General features: G+C 36.4%; 1 protein-coding gene across 1 annotated transcript; it reads left to right on the forward strand.

The window, feature by feature from the left end:
* Positions 1-1,708: 1,708 nt before the first annotated feature.
* On the forward strand, positions 1,709-15,622 carry LOC121414260 (proteasomal ATPase-associated factor 1-like). The gene is made up of 10 exons (XM_041607377.1): positions 1,709-1,793; positions 1,898-1,938; positions 3,301-3,404; positions 5,788-5,877; positions 7,222-7,320; positions 8,110-8,260; positions 8,949-9,143; positions 10,340-10,431; positions 12,167-12,282; positions 14,172-15,622. The coding sequence occupies exons 1-10, from the start codon at positions 1,738-1,740 to the stop codon at positions 14,278-14,280; spliced, it is 1,053 nt and encodes a 350-aa protein (XP_041463311.1). The 5' UTR covers positions 1,709-1,737; the 3' UTR covers positions 14,281-15,622.
* Positions 15,623-20,147: the final 4,525 nt, after the last annotated feature.

Below are 20,147 nucleotides of genomic sequence, written 5' to 3' on the forward strand. Positions count from 1 at the left end.
AGTATTCTAATGCGAGTGCCAAGCGCATGCTGATTTTGTTAGAATTCCACCTTAAGACATACTTTTTGTAGTCATTGTAGTCATGATTATCATACGCATCTCACTATAGTCAAATATTGCGAGCGCGAGCTGAAAAATTTGGAAATTCACACCTGAAGAGGGGCATTCTAAGGCTTGTTTGTAGGAATTCACGTAGACCACTAACCAAATGATGCGAGCGCAAGCTGAAATCTTTGATATTCAGATTTAAAAAATAGACATTTTAAGGACTGATTTTAGGAAATCATGAAGAGCAGATATTATCATCTCACTAATCCACTAATGCGAAAGTAAGCACGGAAGGGAAATGTTTTATGTTAAGACCAAAGGTTAAGACCTTAAAATGATGTGTCATAAAACAATAATAATTCGAAGTGCGGGGAGATATATTTGGTGTATATTGGCTTAAAAACGGGAGGTTTTAGTACAACAAGATAATATATCTCGTTAAACAGACAATGCGAGTATCAGGAACAATGAAGACATAGGCCCTGAGCTAATCATGTTTCATAAAGTTATATATATTTTTTTTATTTTTATATAATATAACATAACATAATTATAATATAACATAATTAACAATAATTTCTTGCTTCCCACTATGTTTCTTTCACTTTCTCCCTCTTTTTCTCTTTTCCCCCTTTTTTTGCCAGCCGATTGGGGGGCCCCCATGCCCCCCGTAGTTACGCCACTGATTGGCATATGTGTTAAGTGGCGTACCTAGGATTTTCCAGAGGGGGGGGGGCAAATTCGTCCACCCCAAAATTGACAAGCAAAAAAAAAAAGGTCTTCAACCACAAATATAGGAGGATTGTGCCATGGAAATATTTATTGGATTATCTCAGTGCTCCAAACTCCCTAGGTTTTTTTATGTACCCATCATTCACTGGCGGATCCAGGAGGGGGGGACGCCCCCCCCCCTTGAGAGGCACTATTAAAAACAGAAGTGTGTCCCCAAGCTCCCCCACCCCTTTGAAAGTGAAGACCTTTTCATTTGCTTGTCAAATTTTTCCTCAGGAAAATTCCGGGCCCCCCTTTGGATAAAAATTTATCTGACTATTACCAACTAACTAGCTAAATGACTAACTTACTAAATAACTTAGTAACTTACTGACTCAATGAATGAATGCAGGAATGAATCTATGAATGAATGAAAGAATGAATGCATGAACAAGCGAACAAACGAACAAATGAATGAATGAACGAACGAACTCCGGGGAATGAATAAACGAATGAATGAATGAATGAATGCATGAACAAGCGAACAAACGAACAAATGAATGAATGAATAAATGAATGATAATGAATGAATGAATGAATGAACGAATGAACGAACAAACTCCGGGGAATGAATAAACGAATGAATGAATGAATGAACGAATGAATGAACGAATAAATGAATGAACGGATTGACGAATGAATGAATGAACAAACGAACGAACGAACGAACGAATGAATGAATGAATGCGATGAATGCGATGAAAATAAATAAGAAATTAATAAATGATTTTTGGGGCAATAACAAAAAAGATACTTAATTACTATTTTCAATATAAAAATGGAGATTTGGTCCCCGTATTAGGTCCACTTTCAGTATGGGGCAGTAAAAGAGTTACAAGACCATGCTTGATCCGGATCCCGGGCTTGATCTTGCATCTCTATGTCTTGCGCTTAGACTCACTTAGTTCTTGGGACAAAATGGCTACCATCTCAAGCAGATTGTCTCTAATGAGCGAGTGGCAGAGGAGTTTGAGGTGATTATAAGTATCTTAGCCTTTCTTTACTTTTGAAAATAATGTATTTTTATGCCTTAATTAGAGGATGATGAATTTCGTTTTATTTTCTATCTTTTATCCAGTGAAAACGACGGAGTGGCATGGGTGAACTGCAGAACAATAGGTGAGCGGAATGCTAGGTTATTTTACTCCCAACGTAGCCCGGGCGCAATCCAGGCTGAATCCCTTAAATTCCTAGCGGCGTTTGTTTCATGATAAATTACGTGACAGAATTGAATAATTTGTGTAGTTTTGATACTTAAGTGATTTTTATATGTCACAACTACATCACTGATACTTTCCTTTTGAATGAAGTTGTAGAATAATCGCAAAAATGACTTTCTATCAATGGAGATTTGTGAGTCGCCTTCTAGTCCCATATGCTGAATTTTGTGTAGGTTACTGGATCTATAAATAACCGTATTGATATGAATGTGAGTGCAGACAATGATTGAATGACTATTAGCTCAGCCAGTCTTTGCAAAGGTGTTTTTTTCATATATCATTATTATTACAGAATGAGGCATTAAAAGATTAATAGGTGTATTTGAGTCCACTTTATAACTTTGTAATTCTGGCTTTGATTGGGTGATTTCAAGTTTGTTGTTTGGTGGTGGCGGCGCTGTTGGTGATAAGAGCATGAAAAATCTGCTGAACTCAAACACCTAGCTGGATTCAGAATTATGATACTGATAGCATTATCAATAGCTCATGACGTCATCCCTCCACACTGTGCTGCTGATGAACTCCACTTCATGCGAGAAATCTCAAAGAACATAAAATCTGGGAGAAATGGCAGTAAAAATTTCTTATTTTACAAATTGCATAGCTTAAAATCACTGCAAGAATCCGAAAGAGTAAATATCATTGTTCATAAAATAAAAATATATAATGATTCAGTGATGTCCACTAATCTTAAATGTAAAAGCTAATTTTACAGGGATGTTTTATCCTGTTCGCTGCCTGTTTGCGTTTGTGAGCTTCAGATCAACAACACCAACACTGAACTTGAAGTTATGATTTAACCAGTCTCTAGGGTTTGGTGTTAGTGAAATTACATGTAAATTGTCAACACCGACTGTAATGCTTGAATCAGCAGACAACATTCAACACAGGTCTGTGTCACTTAACTGCCAGAAATATGTCATATTTACTGCTCAAGGTCAATCCCAATGCCAGCCTAAGTATTTATTTATTCAAATAGGCCTACAGGCTACAGTGTTGTGGCTGGTGCTGGTGTTGTCAACACCAAATTTCAACACTAATTTTTATCAGTGCTAAGCACTCTTACAACTAACTTGTGTTTCATTTAAATCAAGCCTTTAAAAAAAAATAATAACCCTACATGTAGTAAATTGTGACACAGATAAAATTAAATCCAAGACTTGTGCTAGTGCTGCTCGTTCTGGCAGTAATGGTCTATACCTTAATATCTAGATTGTGAGTCTGAATTAAATGCACTTTTGTCACTTGTTTCCACATCTAGGGGAGAAGACGATAGAAGGTGAATTGAGGTCACATGGGGTCAATGACCTTGGAACACCAGAGGTCACCGTGTCAGAAGGGTTTACTGTGTCTGATGCAACAAAGGTTAGTTGGCAATTATGGTATTTTCATCTTTATAAATTGTCCAAGGATTTTGATTTAGATCTTAATGTAACATGACAGTTTGTACTCTTGTAAAATCATAAACTCAGTCTCCTATGCTCTCCTGTACAATCAGTCTCCTAAGCTCTCCTTTAATTAAACTAAAATTATTAAACTGAAGATAGGGTGAACACAGAATAAATTAGAAGTTAACAAGATGAAGTCCAGATCAGCACTGACTTTACTTTCCAATCCAATCTTTTGGGAAGTCCTGCCAATGTACCCACATTGGATAATCAAAGAAATCCACCAATCAAATACAAGGATAATGGTATGAACTATAAAATGAACTAACCCTATTGTCTCACCTGCGAAGCAAAGGCGCCGCTTTTCCGGCGGCGGCGGCGGTGTCAACATCAAATCTTAACCTGAGGTTAAGTTTTTTAAATGACGTCATAACTTAGAAAGTATATGGACCTAGTTAATAAAACTTGGTTAATCAAGTATTACTGAACATCCTATTAGAGTTTCATGTCACATGACCAAGGTCAAAGGTCATTTAGGGTCAATGAACTTAGACCATGTTGGAGGAATCAACATCGAAATCTTAACCTGAGGTTAAGTTTTTGAAATGTCATCATAACTTAGAAAATATATGGACCTAGTTCATGAAACTTGGACATAAGGTTAATCAAGTATCACTGAAGATCCTGCATGAGTTTCACGTCACATGACCAAGGTCAAAGGTCATTTAGGGTCAATGAACTTTGGCCGAATTGGGGATATCTGTTGAATTCCCATCATAACTTTGAAAGTTTATGGATCTGATTCATGAAACTTGGACATAATAGTAATCAAGCATCACTGAAAATTTTGTGCAAGTTTCAGGTCTCATGATTAAGGTCAAAGGTCATTTAGGGTCAATGAACTTTGGCCGAATCGGGGGTATCTGTTGAATTACCATCATAACTTTGAAAGTTTATTGGTCTAGTTAAATAAACTTGGACATTAGAGTAATCAAGTATCACTGAACATCCTGTGCGCGTTTCAGGTCACATGACCAAGGTCAAAGGTCAATGAACTTTGGCCGAATTGGGTGTATCTGTTGAATTACCATCTAACTGAAAGTTTATGGATCTGATTCATGAAACTTGTACATAACTTAAGAGTAATCAAGTATCACTGAACATCCTGTTCAAGTTTCAGGTCATATGATTAAGGTCAAAGGTCATGTAAGGTCAATGAACTTTGGCCATGTTGGGGTTTTTTGTTGAATAACCATCATATCTCTGTAAGTTTATTGGTCTAGTTCATAAAAAGTGGACATAAGAGTAACCATGTATCACTGAACATCTTGTGCGAGTTAGAGTAGTATTCAAAGTCAGCACTGCTGCTATATTGAACCGCGTGATGCAGGTGAGATGGCCAGAGGCATTCCACTTGTTTAAAAATAAGAACCAATCAGAGAATAGAGAAGGGTGATCATGAGTTAAACTGAATCCTAATGAGAATTAAACAATAAGACCATGTGGAGTGGAAAGCTAAAGGAAAACCAGGAAGCATGACTGAGGGGAAACTGAATGAATGAATGAAATGCAATGAACCTGTGCTGCTATGTGAGATGTATTGTGGAGATGGAATGAAAGATGAGATCATGACAATGTGTGTGGATTGTGAGGATGGAAAGAAGGATGAAATGAGTTGGAATGGAAATAAACAAGTTGAATGTAAACAATAAAGTATGGAAAGCCAAACGTAAGAGTACAGATTAAATAAATTAACCCAGCAAAATTTACTGTTACATTAATTTATTGTAGACCCTTTTTTATCAAGACACTGTACATTACCTGCACAACAGTAGAGGATTACAACAGATTGTGGCCTGTACTTTAAGAAGAAGGAGAAGAAGGAGGAGAAGAAGAAGAAGAAGAAGGAGGAGAAGAAGAAAGAAGAAGAAGGGGTACAAAAAAAAAAGACAAGAGAGTAGACTTGACCAAATGGGATCCATATTTCACAAAGCTTCAACAATTTTTTTCTTGCTACATGTATGTGCCGTGGTCTGAGGTGCCTGACTAGATACCTCAAAGCTCAGGGTGCGATCCCCACTACGGCGCCTAAATGTCCTTGAGCAAGGCATATGATCAACTTTACTCTTTTATCCTATAGTAAAATAACATCAAATGCGTGTAAACATTTTGGTAACAATGTGTGTGTATTTGTTAAAAAAATGAAATTGATATGAAGCCAGTGACTGCCAAGATAGGGAGGGGGAGGGGTGATTTTTTTTAGTATGTGTTGTTTTAGTGATGAGCATAGTGTTAGATACAAGTACATAATTATTGTGAATAATTACTTCAATCTTGTTATCTTTGAAATTTGCCAACAGAGGAAGATCACCGTGACGTGTCCTGAGAAGAATGTATCGGCCCAGTTTGTAGCCCCTAGCACCGAACTGGAAAGTATCCATGATAAGAGTGTAAGTATGCACAGGGAGGGATTTTTGGAAGCATGAAGTGCCACCCAGATGTTCATATAATCATCTCATCATGTCTACATCTCTTTGAGAAAAGGATGGGGATGACGAGATCTTAGATCTCACCATGTCTACATCCAGTAGAAGAGGTCTAATGATGAGATGACAAGATCTTAGATCTCGTCCTGTCATCCCGTGGGAGAGATGATGAGATTACAATATCTTGGATCCAAGATCTTACCATCTCTTCTATAAGATGCAGTCATGACGAGATCCAACATCTTGCCATCTCTTCTTTTGGGAAGAGATGATTGGATCTGAGATCTTGTCATCTGATCATCTCTCCCACGGGATGTAGACATGACGAGATCCAAGATCTTGTCATCTGATCATCTGTCCCACGGGATGTAGACATGACGAGATCCAAGATCTTGTCATCTGTCCCACGGGATGTAGACATGACAAGATCCAAGGTCTTGTCATCTGATCATCTGTCCCACGGGATGTAGACATGACGAGATGATTATATGAGCATCTGGATGGCACTTGTAAGCTTCCATAAGGGTTTCATCAATCTTCTTGTCTGTGATTTTCATTGACCAATTTGCTCTGAGAACAATCATATGCAATGATTCAGTAGCTAAAAACATTTGTCATTGAAAATTGCCGATAGATCTATGGGGAGGGTTTCCGTTTTGTCAGTGATTTTTATTGGAAAAAGAAATTCTGAACTAATCCAATGCAAAGATTTCATTAGCTTGAAAAATCTGTGAATGAAAATCGCTTATGTATCATAATGGGGGATGGATTGAATGGATCATGTCTTTGAATTTTGATGACAAATTTACCATCAGCCAGTCAGATCCAAGGTTTTAAATATCTTAAAATATTTTTCAATGTATGTATATTACTGTTCGATCCCATCATGACACACTTCTGATATGATGCAATAAATAAAGTCACTGTAGATGACCTGTGATTTGCTCCTTTACAACAAAGCCCTTATTACTTTTTTCACCCACAATACAATCTGTACACAGGTCCTCAAAAAGTATTTTATTTTGATTATTTCTATGCCTTCACTTCAACCTTACAATTTGCCATAAATATATTATTTGATATTCAATTCAATTGAAAAGCGGTCTTTATTAGTATACAAACATGATGACAATTTTTACATATTTACAAGCACAATTTATACTCAAAATGTTAACAATTTGAAGAGATCATACAATGCAAAAATCTTGGTAAGAATATTTGTCATATATTTGTGAAATCTGTGAATAAAACCAAACATATAATGAGGAACAGTATATACTTAATACACTTTTTTATTTTTTTAAATAGATTCACAGTTTAGACATCTCCTCAGGGGGTGCCTTAGGAGTATCAGCAAGCTCTGATGGTCGTCTTAGAATATGGGAAACATCAACAGGAATTGTGAGGGTGAGTTGAAGAACGATTCCGTAAGGTAATTTAAAGTTTTTTCAGGGCTACATTTTAGAACTGACCAGCCAGAATTAGCTACATTGTATCATTTTACGCAAAATAAATAGGCAATGTAGCCGATATGAGATATTTTTTTTTTTTTTTACAATTTACATTCCTGTTACCTTAAAAAAGCCCTTTCTGGTAATGTCTTCAAATTTACGAATGTCACCATATTTTTGTCTCACCTGCAACATTGAAATCTTAACCAACGTTAAGTTTTTGAAGTGTAAATATAGCTTAGGAAGTATATGTACCCAGTTTATGAAATGCGGACAAAAGGGTAAGTGGGTAATAGTGAATCATTGAACATTCCGTGTGATTTTCAGGTTGCATGACCAAGGTCAAAGGTCATTTAGGGTCAAATAAAAATGTTATCATATGAATGGTGTTTTTCTGTGGATAATTATTTAATAGTTGTCTATCAAAGTCAGTATTGCTGCTATATTGCATCGCGTAATGCAGGCGAGACTACCAGAGGCATTCCGCTTGTAGAAATTTGATAATAAAAAGGGCAAATTGCCCCCAAATGCCAACTTTGGCTGAAGGAAGGGCAATATTGGGTGCGCCTATATACCAACCAAGTGAATAAATAGTTTGTAGAAAGGGCAATTTAAACTGGTATCATTTTTAGCAATGTATAATATGATATTGCCCTTTTACTTGCCGAACAATGGTATCACACTTTGTGACTTTGGACCTATTAGATTCCAAGAAAAATTTCACATGTTTATTATTCGACACCAGAGGGAGCTAGAGGGCCATGCTGGAGAAGTGGAGACATGTCGGTTCTTCCCGTCGGGTGTGGTCGTCTTGAGTGGAGGACTGGACACTCAGCTGAAGATATGGTCAGTGGAAGACGGGAGCTGTCCGGTAACTCTCAGGGGTCACAAACGAGGTGGGTATGGTTAGCTCTGAGCAATCCAAGTTGGCAGTTTACACAAATGTTATCTGATTGTAAAGGAAAGGTTGAATGTATTTGTGGAACTTGGACAAGACATAGGAGTATTGCCAAAAAACAAATTGGATTCTAAAAGAAACTTTACAAAGGCACTGCACAAATTCCAATCTGGCAAAATGAACAAGAATTTTACACAGGCTAGCTTCAATAATCTTTACAAAAGCACATGTCAATAATTAAGAAATTGGTTCAATCACAGAAAGGCTACAGGAAGTTAGCATCAAAATTTTAATTAAATTGAACAATCATGCAGCCTCACACAGATACAGACAGGCTAGGTAGCATCAAGGAATGCTTTGAATCAAATTTCACAAAAAAAAATGTCTATTTGATAAGTTTCTTTTCAAATGCAGTTTTTTTTGCATCAATTGAAAATTTCAGTTGCAAATTTATAGGTTATAGATCAGTTTTAAGTAGTTGTTAGTGCAAGAAGCAGACCGGCGATCAAATGCAAATTTGAAGTTTATTGCAAGACTTATGATTGACTTTTGAACCCATGACCTTACGTCCTTGTGTAAAACTTCCAAGTGCATGTGGTTGTTATTTATATCCAATTATCTTTTTCTTGAATCTTATGTCATAAAATTTTCTGTTTGCTTTTTTTATGAATTCACACCCCAATCAGGTATTCAAGACACCGCCATTGTGGACAAAGGACGGAACATCGTCTCCTGTTCCTTGGACGGGTCAGCAAGGTTATGGGACTGTGGCCAGTCGCAGTGTCTCGGGGTCATAGGTCAAGGGTCGGATGCAATCAATGGCTGTTCTATAGCCCCAGTCTGCGATGGAGTAGACCTTGGCACTCCGGAGAATCCCTCATGTGAGTGAACATTTCAAGGGTCGTGTGGTCTAGTGGTTAGAACATGGGACTCGTGATTGTAGGATTGTGAGTTCAAATCCCCGCTCTGCCATTGTCTTCTCTTTGATAAAAAGACCTTGAGAATAATTTCTGTCGTCTATAAGGTCAGCCACTATGCCTGAAAGATGTAAAATAATGATATAGGTAGTTTTACCCATGGGAAGCCACTTCAGTTCTGAAAACTTTTCTTCCAGCGGGCCTTGCTATTAGAATTACCCCGGCTTTAGCTGAGCTGCCTAGGCGCTCAAGCATTCAAGGAATTTCTTCCTACCGGAAACCCATTCACTTCACTTGGGTAGAGTGCCACACAATGTGGATGTAAAATGTTTCATATGTAATTGGTTATATACATGTACCAGCTTTCCACTATACCAGCAAATAGCTGTCCTGCCAAGTTCCTATGGGATAACAGAAGCATGATGGGAGGGCAGGAGTTTCTGCATTAAAAAAAATGAAGACAAAAATTTACAATTGTGTTCTGCAATCCTACAGCCAACAGTATGTTGTCAAAATACTTAATAGATTATTATTGAGCTTGAATTGAAAGAGCATGTTCTAAGCCTTTGAATGATACATAACTAGTCAAAATTGATCAACAATAATCCATTTAAGTACTTGATTGAACTGAGAAGAAATTCAGTGAGAGCTGTGGATTAGTCAAGCATAATGTGTATACTGTGCAAGTTTGGCGAAACTTCCAAGCAATCTGAAAAAATGGTGTCAAAGAAACTCTTGTAGTATCTCATTGTTTATTTAAACTTACAACTTCAAATTCGGACAGTATAAAGAAGAAATAATCTTGCAAATGAGCTAATGTTTACTTTTTGAAGGCCAAATTACTATTTTGGCTATTTATAGAGAATATTCTTCAGTGAGGTATTGTTGGTTTGTAGGAATCGTTCCTTGAACATTCCTCGACACCTGACAATTAGGAGCTTTAAAAGTTTTCGACAGGTATTTGATTTACCATTTATATTTTTATTCTCATAGTTTACTTAAAGGATATTTTGAATTTATGATGGAATGTACATGTTTTAAATGTAAAAGAATGAACAAATTGAATTGACTGCACAGAGCACTGTATAAGGCCTGTTGGAGCTCAAACTCTGTTAATGATGTTGTGCATTTATTGTTTTCCCTTTTTTTTATGTATCTAGCTGATCGAGAAGTTGGCACTGATGACAAGCTTTTACTTCTAGCGAGGGAAGGGGGCAGTCTGGAAGGTTATGGCTTAAAAAGTAGACAGAAGGTTAGATTTCTTGTGAAAATTAATTATGAAAATGAGAGGAAACTCTATGCTGCAAAGATTGAATAATGACATGATGATGGATGTGGTGATGGTGAAGATGATGATTATGATGATGATGATGATGATGATGGTGATGGTGGTGGTGATGATGATGATGATGATGATTATGGTGGTGATGATGATGATTATGGTGGTGATGGTGAAGATGATGATTATGGTGGTGATGGTGAAGATGATGATGGTGGTGGTGGTGATGATGGTGGTGGTGGTGATGATGATGGTGATGGTGGTGGTGATGATGATGATGATGATGGTGGTGGTGGTGATGATGATGATGGTGGTGGTGGTGGTGGTGGTGGTGGTGATGAAGATGATGATGATGATGGTGGTGGTGGTGGTGGTGGTGGTGGTGGTGATGATGATGATGATGATAGTGGTGGTGGTGGTGATGATGATGATGATTATGGTGGTGATGATGATGATGATGATGGTAGTGGTGGTGGTGGTGGTGATGATGATGATGATTATGGTGGTGATGATGATGATGATGGATATAAAAATGGGAATGATGATGATGATAATGATCTTGGTGATGGATATGATTATGGTGATGATGATGATGATGATGATGGAGAGGAACATGATGACGATAATGTTGATAGCAATAATGACGATGTTGGTGATGACTACCATGATGTAATGATAATGGAAGTGGTGATAATGCTGGAAGCATCAGGTGATGATGATGTGCGTTATTGAATTCTTGCTGGAAAAAAAGATCAAACTTCTGGCTGTAACACCATGCTAGTTGGTCAATATCTCAGCACTTGCATAATTTCTTCCAAAAGCATTTGGCACATATTTTTTCCCATACGTTTAAAGGACCTTGGTATTTATTTTATTGGATTCTGTTCAAACTCATTTTTGTCTCACCTGCGAAGCAAAGTGAGACTATAGGCGCCGCTTTTCTCGACGGCGGCGGCGGCGTCAACATCAAATCTTAACCTGAGGTTAAGTTTTTGAAATGACGTCATAACTTAGAAAGTATATGGACCTAGTTAATAAAACTTGGCCATAAGGTTAATCAAGTATTACTGAACATCCTATTAGAGTTTCATGTCACATGACCAAGGTCAAAGGTCATTTAGGGTCAATGAACTTTGGCCGAATTGGGGGTATCTGTTGAATTACCATCATAACTTTGAAAGTTTATTGGTCTAGTTCATTAAACTTGGACATTAGAGTAATCAAGTATCACTGAACATCCTGTGCGCGTTTCAGGTCACATGACCAAGGTCAAAGGTCAATGAACTTTGGCCGAATTGGGTGTATCTGTTGAATTACCATCATAACTTTGAAAGTTTATGGATCTGATTCATGAAACTTGTACATAAGAGTAATCAAGTATCACTGAACATCCTGTTTGAGTTTCAGGTCACATGATCAAGGTCAAAGGTCATGTAAGGTCAATGAACTTTGGCCATGTTGGGTTTTTTTGTTGAATAACCATCATATCTCTGTAAGTTTATTGGTCTAGTTCATAAAAAAGGGAAATAAGAGTAACCATGTATCACTGAACATCTTGTGCAAGTTAGAGTAGTATTCAAAGTGAGCACTGCTGCTATATTGAACCGCGTGATGCAGGTGAGACGGCCAGAGGCATTCCACTTGTTATTTCATTACCATAACTTGCATGTTTGTTTGATATTCAAGAATTATTTTTGACATATTTCAGGTATTCAATGTCGCTGGTTCCTCTCCTTTTAACTGTTGTACATTCCTCTCATCACAAACCTTGGCCGGAGGAGCAGACGATGGAACTATCTATCTCATTGATGTCAGGAACACAAGGTAGGTTGAAGGTTGTTTAATGAGGAAGTTCAACATGACCAAAACCTTTTTGGAAAAAAACATCTAAAAAAAATAATTCAAAATATTGGTGGGGTTTGAGGAAAATCTATCCAAAAATAAAAAAGTTATTAGAATTTTACATTTTTGATTTGTGACGTCAAATTTTGAATGCTGCTTTTTCTATGAAATTCCACCAATGTAAGTAATCTGTATGATTATTCTGAATATGATATTGTAAAGGATGTCAGTCTATTTATCTTGATGAGTGTGGGTTGAGTAAATCTGTTGGTTGATAAAGAAGTCTTATATCATTAGTTTTGGGGGTGTAACAATTTAAGGTGGGATCGAGGGATCTAATCTTGCTCTGATTGGTCTACAGGTAACTGTCTATCAAACTTTCTCTGGTATAAAGGGGTGTGGTGATGCTATGCGCAAGTGACTGGGGCTTGAAGTGTGAGTCATACTTCTTAGAACTTGTGTTCCTTGAAGTTAGCTGATGTCACTGGGGATTGGTCTTTTTCGGTCAGGGTTTAGCCGTTAAATGGTAATGGGAGTTTTGGAATTCTTAGATGACATTGGGGGAGTTCGTCTAAACAGGTGAAGGTGAATGACTGAGAGTATAACAAGAAGTTAAACTACGTACTATGTAACAATAAATCTGATTCTACACTGGGTGATTTATATTCAAATGTTGTAAAATTCCCAGTGAAAACATAAACTGTCTTTAATAGAAACATCTGTCCTATTGATTTAGACCATGGTGTTAAATGAACATAGTTCCGATACAGGGCCCCGTTAAATTTGAAAAAAGTTACTATAAAGGTAACTTTGCCATCCGATGGTAATTTGAATGGAATCCTTGATTCTGATTGGCTGTTGATCTTCATTAACGTGGCAGTTACCATTGGATGACAAATTTATTTTTTCCATTCAATTCAATTCAGCATTTATTTCCAATTCATTAAAAATACAAGGCATGATCATGTACAAACAAAGAGACAATAAAAATCAAAACATATCATTGAAACATGAATAAATATAGACGAAAGTGATAAAGTATTATTGCCAAATCATTGAAACAGTATAAAAATAAGACGAAAGATAAATGAATGGGAAACAGGAGTGTACTAAAAAGTCAGGAGAAGGCTTGTTAAAACGCACACACCCAAAATAAATTCTTAAAATAATTGTAATATATGGATGCGGCAAGTAGCAATAGAATAAAAACAAATAAAACAGAAACATAAAAAACATCAACAAAAAATAAAACAAAACTTATGGAAAATTATTGTACTGTGAGGATCTTAGTAACTTTGGATCAGTTTATTTTTATATTGCCTTTTAAAAATATTATGAAAGGTAATATTAAATTGTTCAAGATTCAGACTATTCCATATTGTGGGACGGGGCTCAGCCCTAAGAGGAGTCTCCGAACATAGTTTATAGCAAGGGAAAATTCCTTGGGATTCCCCAGGTGTACGTAGAGTTTTTCATCTGTTGTCAAAATTGTTAAGACAATGTGCCGTGTTCTAAAGTCAGGTTTAACTTTAACTCAGGTTTAAAGTTGTGGTTTAGTATGGAGAGCCAATTGAAGCATAAGTCCCTAACTGTAAACATTTAGTTTATTAACTCATATGACACCCAAATTGTTCATAATTGTATGGGAGTGATAACTGAAGTATTTGCTTTATCATGAAAGCAAAAGGAAAAATATTACACAAGAAATATACAATATAAACAATTTTTTTTATTTCTTGGCTTCCCATAATTTTGTACAGGGTTAGACCATGGTCTAAGTTAAACCTGACTTCAGAATACGGGCCAATAAGTTTGACAATATATATATCGTATTCAAATATCATTTGCCAATATTGTTTGTCTTTATACAGTGAGCCACAGTCTGTTATTCACCAGTCTGCGTCCCCAGTGAAGTGCATTATGGGATATCAAGATGGATTCATTGCCGGCACAAGTAAGTTTATAGATGATATTGTATGATACCAAGTATCAAAGCGCAGTTGAGTATATGCACATAGTAACTGCGCTATATAAATGGACATATTGTTATAAAAGGACACATTATTATATTGTTGAAGATTTAACCCAGTCTGTTGTGAAGTTAATTTTGATCGGAAGCAGAATTATATTTGAAAAAAAAATATGATAAATGAATATATTAAAACTGGGGACAGAGCCCCGCAAAGCTTTTGGCAGGTGTTTGCCCCTTGATGCACACTGAATCCAGTGGCGGAATGGTTGAGGGTGATCTATGTGGCCCGTATTCTGAAGACGGGTTTAACTTAAACTCAGGTTTAAAGTTGTGGTTAAAGTATTGAAAGCCAGTTGTTCCATAAATCACTAACAGTAGAGATTTAATATTTCACCTCATTTGGCTCTCAAATCATTAATAGTTGTGTTGGAAGTATTGATGGATTTTTCGATGAATCAGGAAAGAGCACAGTAAACATAAGAAACATACAACTGAATAAAAATTTTGACACTTTTGGCTTCCCATAATGTTAGCGCAGGGTTAGACCATGGTCTAAGTTAAACCTGACTTTAGAATGTGAGGTGAATGCGGCCAACCTGTTGTCATTAAAACCTAGATGACTGACTGACTGGCTTTTCTATGTGGCTCTTGCTTTATTTAATTTTATCTGAAGAATTTTCGAACAGGATGTGGTATAAAACATTTATTAACCACATCATTTTAAGGTCAGGTTAAATCAGCTGTCGTATCCTGGAGAAATAGTAACAGAGTTTTCAAATGCTCGGGTGCTTACTGCAGTATATAATTATTTGCCCCCCCCCCTCCCTTAAAGGAGTCAACATTTATGTGGTTTGAAATTTTATTGTGTGCAATACAGGAAATCTGCTCTTGATTTACATGTGATATTTCCTTCTAATTGACCTCAAGGCCGTCTAATATTACAAAATATATATACCGTCCTCAAAATATGGAAAGGGTCATTCTGTGCAAGGCCAAAAGGATGTTGCCTCTTGTAGTAGCTGTCACATGGCCAACTGGCATTGTGTTTCAAAACTAAAACAAACCAAACCACTTTAAATGCTCACGTTCTGCTTCATATCCAGACATCTTGAGAGTCGTCTCAAGAACTGTGTTTTGATCCTTGATTATGTCAAAGTACTTTTATGTTGAAGTAACACTACCGCGTAATATGAAATTACCTAAGAACTTGCCTTTGTGAAAGAAATTTTTGCACTAATTATGAATTATGAATTAATTGCTTTTAGGGTTTATTGGAAGCTGTTGAATAATAATGATAATAATGATGATGATAATAATAATGATAATAACAGTAATAAAAAAAAATAATAGTAACACTACTACTACTACTAATGATATTAATAATAACTGTTATTTCCCCCAGGGTAGCCACTGTCAGCTCCAGTGGGCCCTGCATAAAATAGTATTATATTATTACCCTTCTCCATTCTCATACATCAAGCACCTGACAAGAAGTTGGACATGGAAACATGTATGCAGAGTTGATTGAAATATTTTGATCAGTTCTTATACTGTCTGATAGAAGTGGGTGAATAATGGGTATTCACATTTCATATCAAATCATTATGAGGTCAAAGTCATGTCGGAATGCTTTTGCTCTGGAATCTGGCAGTGTTATACAACTTGGAATCTGGTTATTTTGATAGATGGATGTTAGAATTTTGAAAAACACACAAAAACCAAAACAAAGTCAAGAATTCATATGTTACCAACCATTAAATGTATTATAAAATTGATTTTTCATTCCATAATCAGCGGAATCTGAAGCAGGTTTAGTATGTCACATCTCTCTTTCCTATCCTTAATTTGCTGTACTGTACAATTTCTCTTGCAAAATAGGTCAACATAGCATGCACTATTTTTTACAGCAGAGGTTGCTTTTTGTCTCACCTGCGAAGCAAAGTGAGACTATAGGCGCCGCTTTTCCGACGGCGGCGGCGTCAACATCAAATCTTAACCTGAGGTTAAGTTTTTGAAATGACGTCATAACTTAGAAAGTATATGGACCTAGTTAATAAAACTTGGCCATAAGGTTAATCAAGTATTACTGAACATCCTATTAGAGTTTCATGTCACATGACCAAGGTCAAAGGTCATTTAGGGTCAATGAACTTAGACCATGTTGGAGGAATCAACATCGAAATCTTAACCTGAGGTTAAGTTTTTGAAATGTCATCATAACTTAGAAAATATATGGACCTAGTTCATGAAACTTGGACATAAGGAAAATCAAGTATCACTAAACATCCTGCATGAGTTTCACGTCACATGACCAAGGTCAAAGGTCATTTAGGGTCAATGAACTTTGGCCGAATTGGGGATATCTGTTGAATTCCCATCATAACTTTGAAAGTTTATGGATCTGATTCATGAAACTTGGACATAATAGTAATCAAGCATCACTGAACATTTTGTGCAAGTTTCAGGTCTCATGATTAAGGTCAAAGGTCATTTAGGGTCAATGAACTTTGGCCGAATCGGTGGTATCTGTTGAATTACCATCATAACTTTGAAAGTTTATTGGTCTAGTTCATTAAACTTGGACATTAGAGTAATCAAGTATCACTGAACATCCTGTGCGCGTTTCAGGTCACATACCAAGGTCAAAGGTCAATGAACTTTGGCCGAATTGGGTGTATCTGTTGAATTACCATCCTAACTTTGAAAGTTTATGGATCTGATTCATGAAACTTGTACATAAGAGTAATCAAGTATCACTGAACATCCTGTGCGAGTTTCAGGTCACATGATCAAGGTCAAAGGTCATGTAAGGTCAATGAACTTTGGCCATGTTGGGGTTTTTTGTTGAATAACCTTCATATCTCTGTAAGTTTATTGGTCTAGTTCATAAAAAGTGGACATAAGAGTAACCATGTATCACTGAACATCTTGTGCGAGTTAGAGTAGTATTCAAAGTCAGCACTGCTGCTATATTGAGCCGCGTGATGCAGGTGAGACGGCCAGAGGCATTCCACTTGTTAAATTTTATGTCAGAGTCAACGGACTAGTGTACATTAAGAAACCTATGTAGAATTACAGATCAACTGGTTGACTGCGCAGAGATCGCTTGAGCCCGCAGCACTGCGGCCCGAAAAAATGTATTCTCCAAATATTGCCGACAATCATTAAAGGGGAAGTTCACTCTGACAAAAAATTTAGTGTAAAAAAGTAGGCAGAAAAAATATCGAGATATATTGGCGAAGGTTTGAGGAAACCCCATCAAAGAATAAAATACTTATTAGAGTTTTAATTATTGGATTTGTGACGTCAAATTTTGAATGCTGCTTTTTCTATGATATTCCACCATTGTGAGTAATCTCAATGATTATTCTGAATATGATATTGTAAATGTTTAAAGCAAATGTTTAAATACAAGAATATGGTATTCAAGTAAAAGGAGAAGTTTATTTTGCATTGTAATTTTTATTTACAATCATCAATCACTCACTCAAAAAAAGAAAAAAAAAGAATATAATTATTGACAAGCAGAAAAATTATACATCTGTTCAGGATACCAGTTCTTTCTTCGAGGTTGAAATTGCCATGTGAGAGTGATCTTTATTTTCAATTCAATTTACTTTTGTCAAGATCATTTAAGTAGATTGACCTTTAATTGCAGCACGTTCTCATGTCAGCATTCTTTAATAAATCAACCCTCAAGGCTACAACTTCTAACATCCTTGTATTGAATATCAAATAGGATGTCAATTCTGTAATTATTAAACAAAATGTAACAAAAACAAGAAAAAATTAACAACCAAAATAGAAAGGCTTTGAGTATCACTTTTATTTGTGGTTACTCTATCAATTTCCTAGTTTCCAAATATTTTTGGTAATTGATTAAAAATCCCCAAATGAAAGTGATACTCTAGTGTTTATATTTTGGTTGTTTTGTTATGGTATTAATTATTTTTCTGTTATTAGCATAGGCAGTTTGATTTTAGATTATCAAAGGGAAATTCCGTGCTTACGTGTATTTTATAATCTTTCTTTGAAAAAAGGACAATAATAGATGACTTCAGTATCACATCATTTCAATTTTTTCACAATTTAGAGGTAATTAACCTTGAAATTTTGTTGGAATGACATTGCAGAGATAGGGTTTTTTTTAACTCGCTCTGAAAATTTGGTTGAAATGACATTGCTAAGATTAGGTTTTTTTTTTAACTTGCTCTGAAATTCAGTCTGCTATTAAGTTTTCAGTTCACATGTATTTTCTTTTCTTTTGTTTCTATTTCACCATTTTGAGGTTATTAATCAGATTTTGGGGTGAAATTGACATTGCAGAGATGTTTTTTTTTTAACCTTTTATATGCAGTGTGCTGTTAAGTCTTAAGTTCTCATAGGCTTCTTTCTTGCATATTGCGGGGTTGAACCATCTATTGTTATTCTTCTGCAATTCATTGTTGATTTATTTATGAATATGAATATCCATCCATTCTTACAGACCAAATAAACTTTGGTTGTGAACCTTTAGCTGTAAAGGATAAATTTAGACATGCACAAAACAAAAAAACTTATCCTATTACCAAATTCCCCAAAAAATAAAGATACAAGTATGTCAGCCTGACGCCAATGGGTGATTTCAAGTTCGGTGTTGGCCTTGGTGTTGGTGTTAGTGTTGAAATTTCGATTGCTTCCCCTAGCTCCAAAACTTATTAAGAGTTTGTAAAACTGATCCAGATCACATTATTGACATCTCTGCAACTAGTGAGTGACTTTTCGGGACCATCCTCATTTTATGTTTGGTGTTATAATCGTGTAAAAATTGACCCAACACCAACACCAAAAGGTCAACACTGAACTTGAAATCACCCAGTGTGCCTAGGTGAATGCCGCCCCCTTGTGGGCATTGTTGAATATGTCTGATTATACCTGGGAATTTTCTTTGAAAGAGCAAAGTAGATAGAAAAACAGATGTGTATCTGTGGGTATGTGCGTTTTCCACACAGTACTCCACAAACTGAAGTCAATCATTTTCACATCGACACATTTTGATTTTTGATTCTGGACAAAGTTAAGACAATAAAAGTTCAAGAGGGTTTTTTTTTAGACCAAGTGAGCTCTGCCATCAAACTCGAGGGCCCAAATTCACAAATGTGGTTTTTAAAAACCCACGGTTGAGTCCATGGTTTATGCAGATTTCCTGTATGAATTATGCTTATTTTACCGCGTACATTAAAAAATGTCCAATGCTGATGCGCGCTTTTGTCACAGCGTGCTGAATTGACACTTATTGCTGTGGTTATCCGTGCGATTTTATTCATGAGTCCACTGTTTTGAATTAACAAGTCCACTCTTGAAACAGTGGACTCATGATTGAAATAGCGTATCTAACCATGGCAACAGGTGTCAATTTGGCACACTGTGACAAAAGTGTGCATCAGGCATTGGACATTTTTATACACGCTCTCGATACGCGCTAAATTAAGCGTAATTTATACAGAAAAGCTGCATAAACCATGGATTCAACAAGAGATGTTTATGCATAATGAGAGATATGTGTCACTAAAAAGTAAATACAAATGTATGTATCGTGCAATCGAGTTTATAATGTAAGGCTGTAATTTGAATTATAAATATGAGACAAATATTATCCTAGACATCTCCAAATGCATGAACCCTTTAACCCTATCTAGGCCGGGGGGGCCCTCGGAGGCCCCCCTCAACGAATTGCGCGATATTTTCGCCGTGCGAAATTTTTTGACCGCGCTGCTCCCGGACTTTTTACTTTCAAGTCTTGCGCAACTTTTGAGACCAATTTTGCGTCACCCGGGTACCTGGTTCCGAAATTACGCAACATTGTGTATGTGCATGTCAGACCGAAAATGGCTCA

The sequence above is a fragment of the Lytechinus variegatus genome, chromosome 4 (assembly GCF_018143015.1).
Source record: "Lytechinus variegatus isolate NC3 chromosome 4, Lvar_3.0, whole genome shotgun sequence".
Taxonomy (NCBI): Eukaryota; Metazoa; Echinodermata; class Echinoidea; order Temnopleuroida; family Toxopneustidae; genus Lytechinus; species Lytechinus variegatus.

What these genes read in the sequence shown, in the direction of transcription:
- LOC121414260 (XM_041607377.1), top strand. Translation starts at nt 1,738, where the DNA reads ATGGCTACCATCTCAAGCAGATTGTCTCTAATGAGCGAGTGGCAGAGG. An exon ending in GAGTGGCAGAGGAGTTTGAG is followed by an intron (nt 1,794 to 1,897) that starts GTGATTATAAGT and finishes TCTTTTATCCAG; the next exon opens with TGAAAACGACGGAGTGGCAT. An exon ending in CTGTGTCTGATGCAACAAAG is followed by an intron (nt 3,405 to 5,787) that starts GTTAGTTGGCAA and finishes ATTTGCCAACAG; the next exon opens with AGGAAGATCACCGTGACGTG.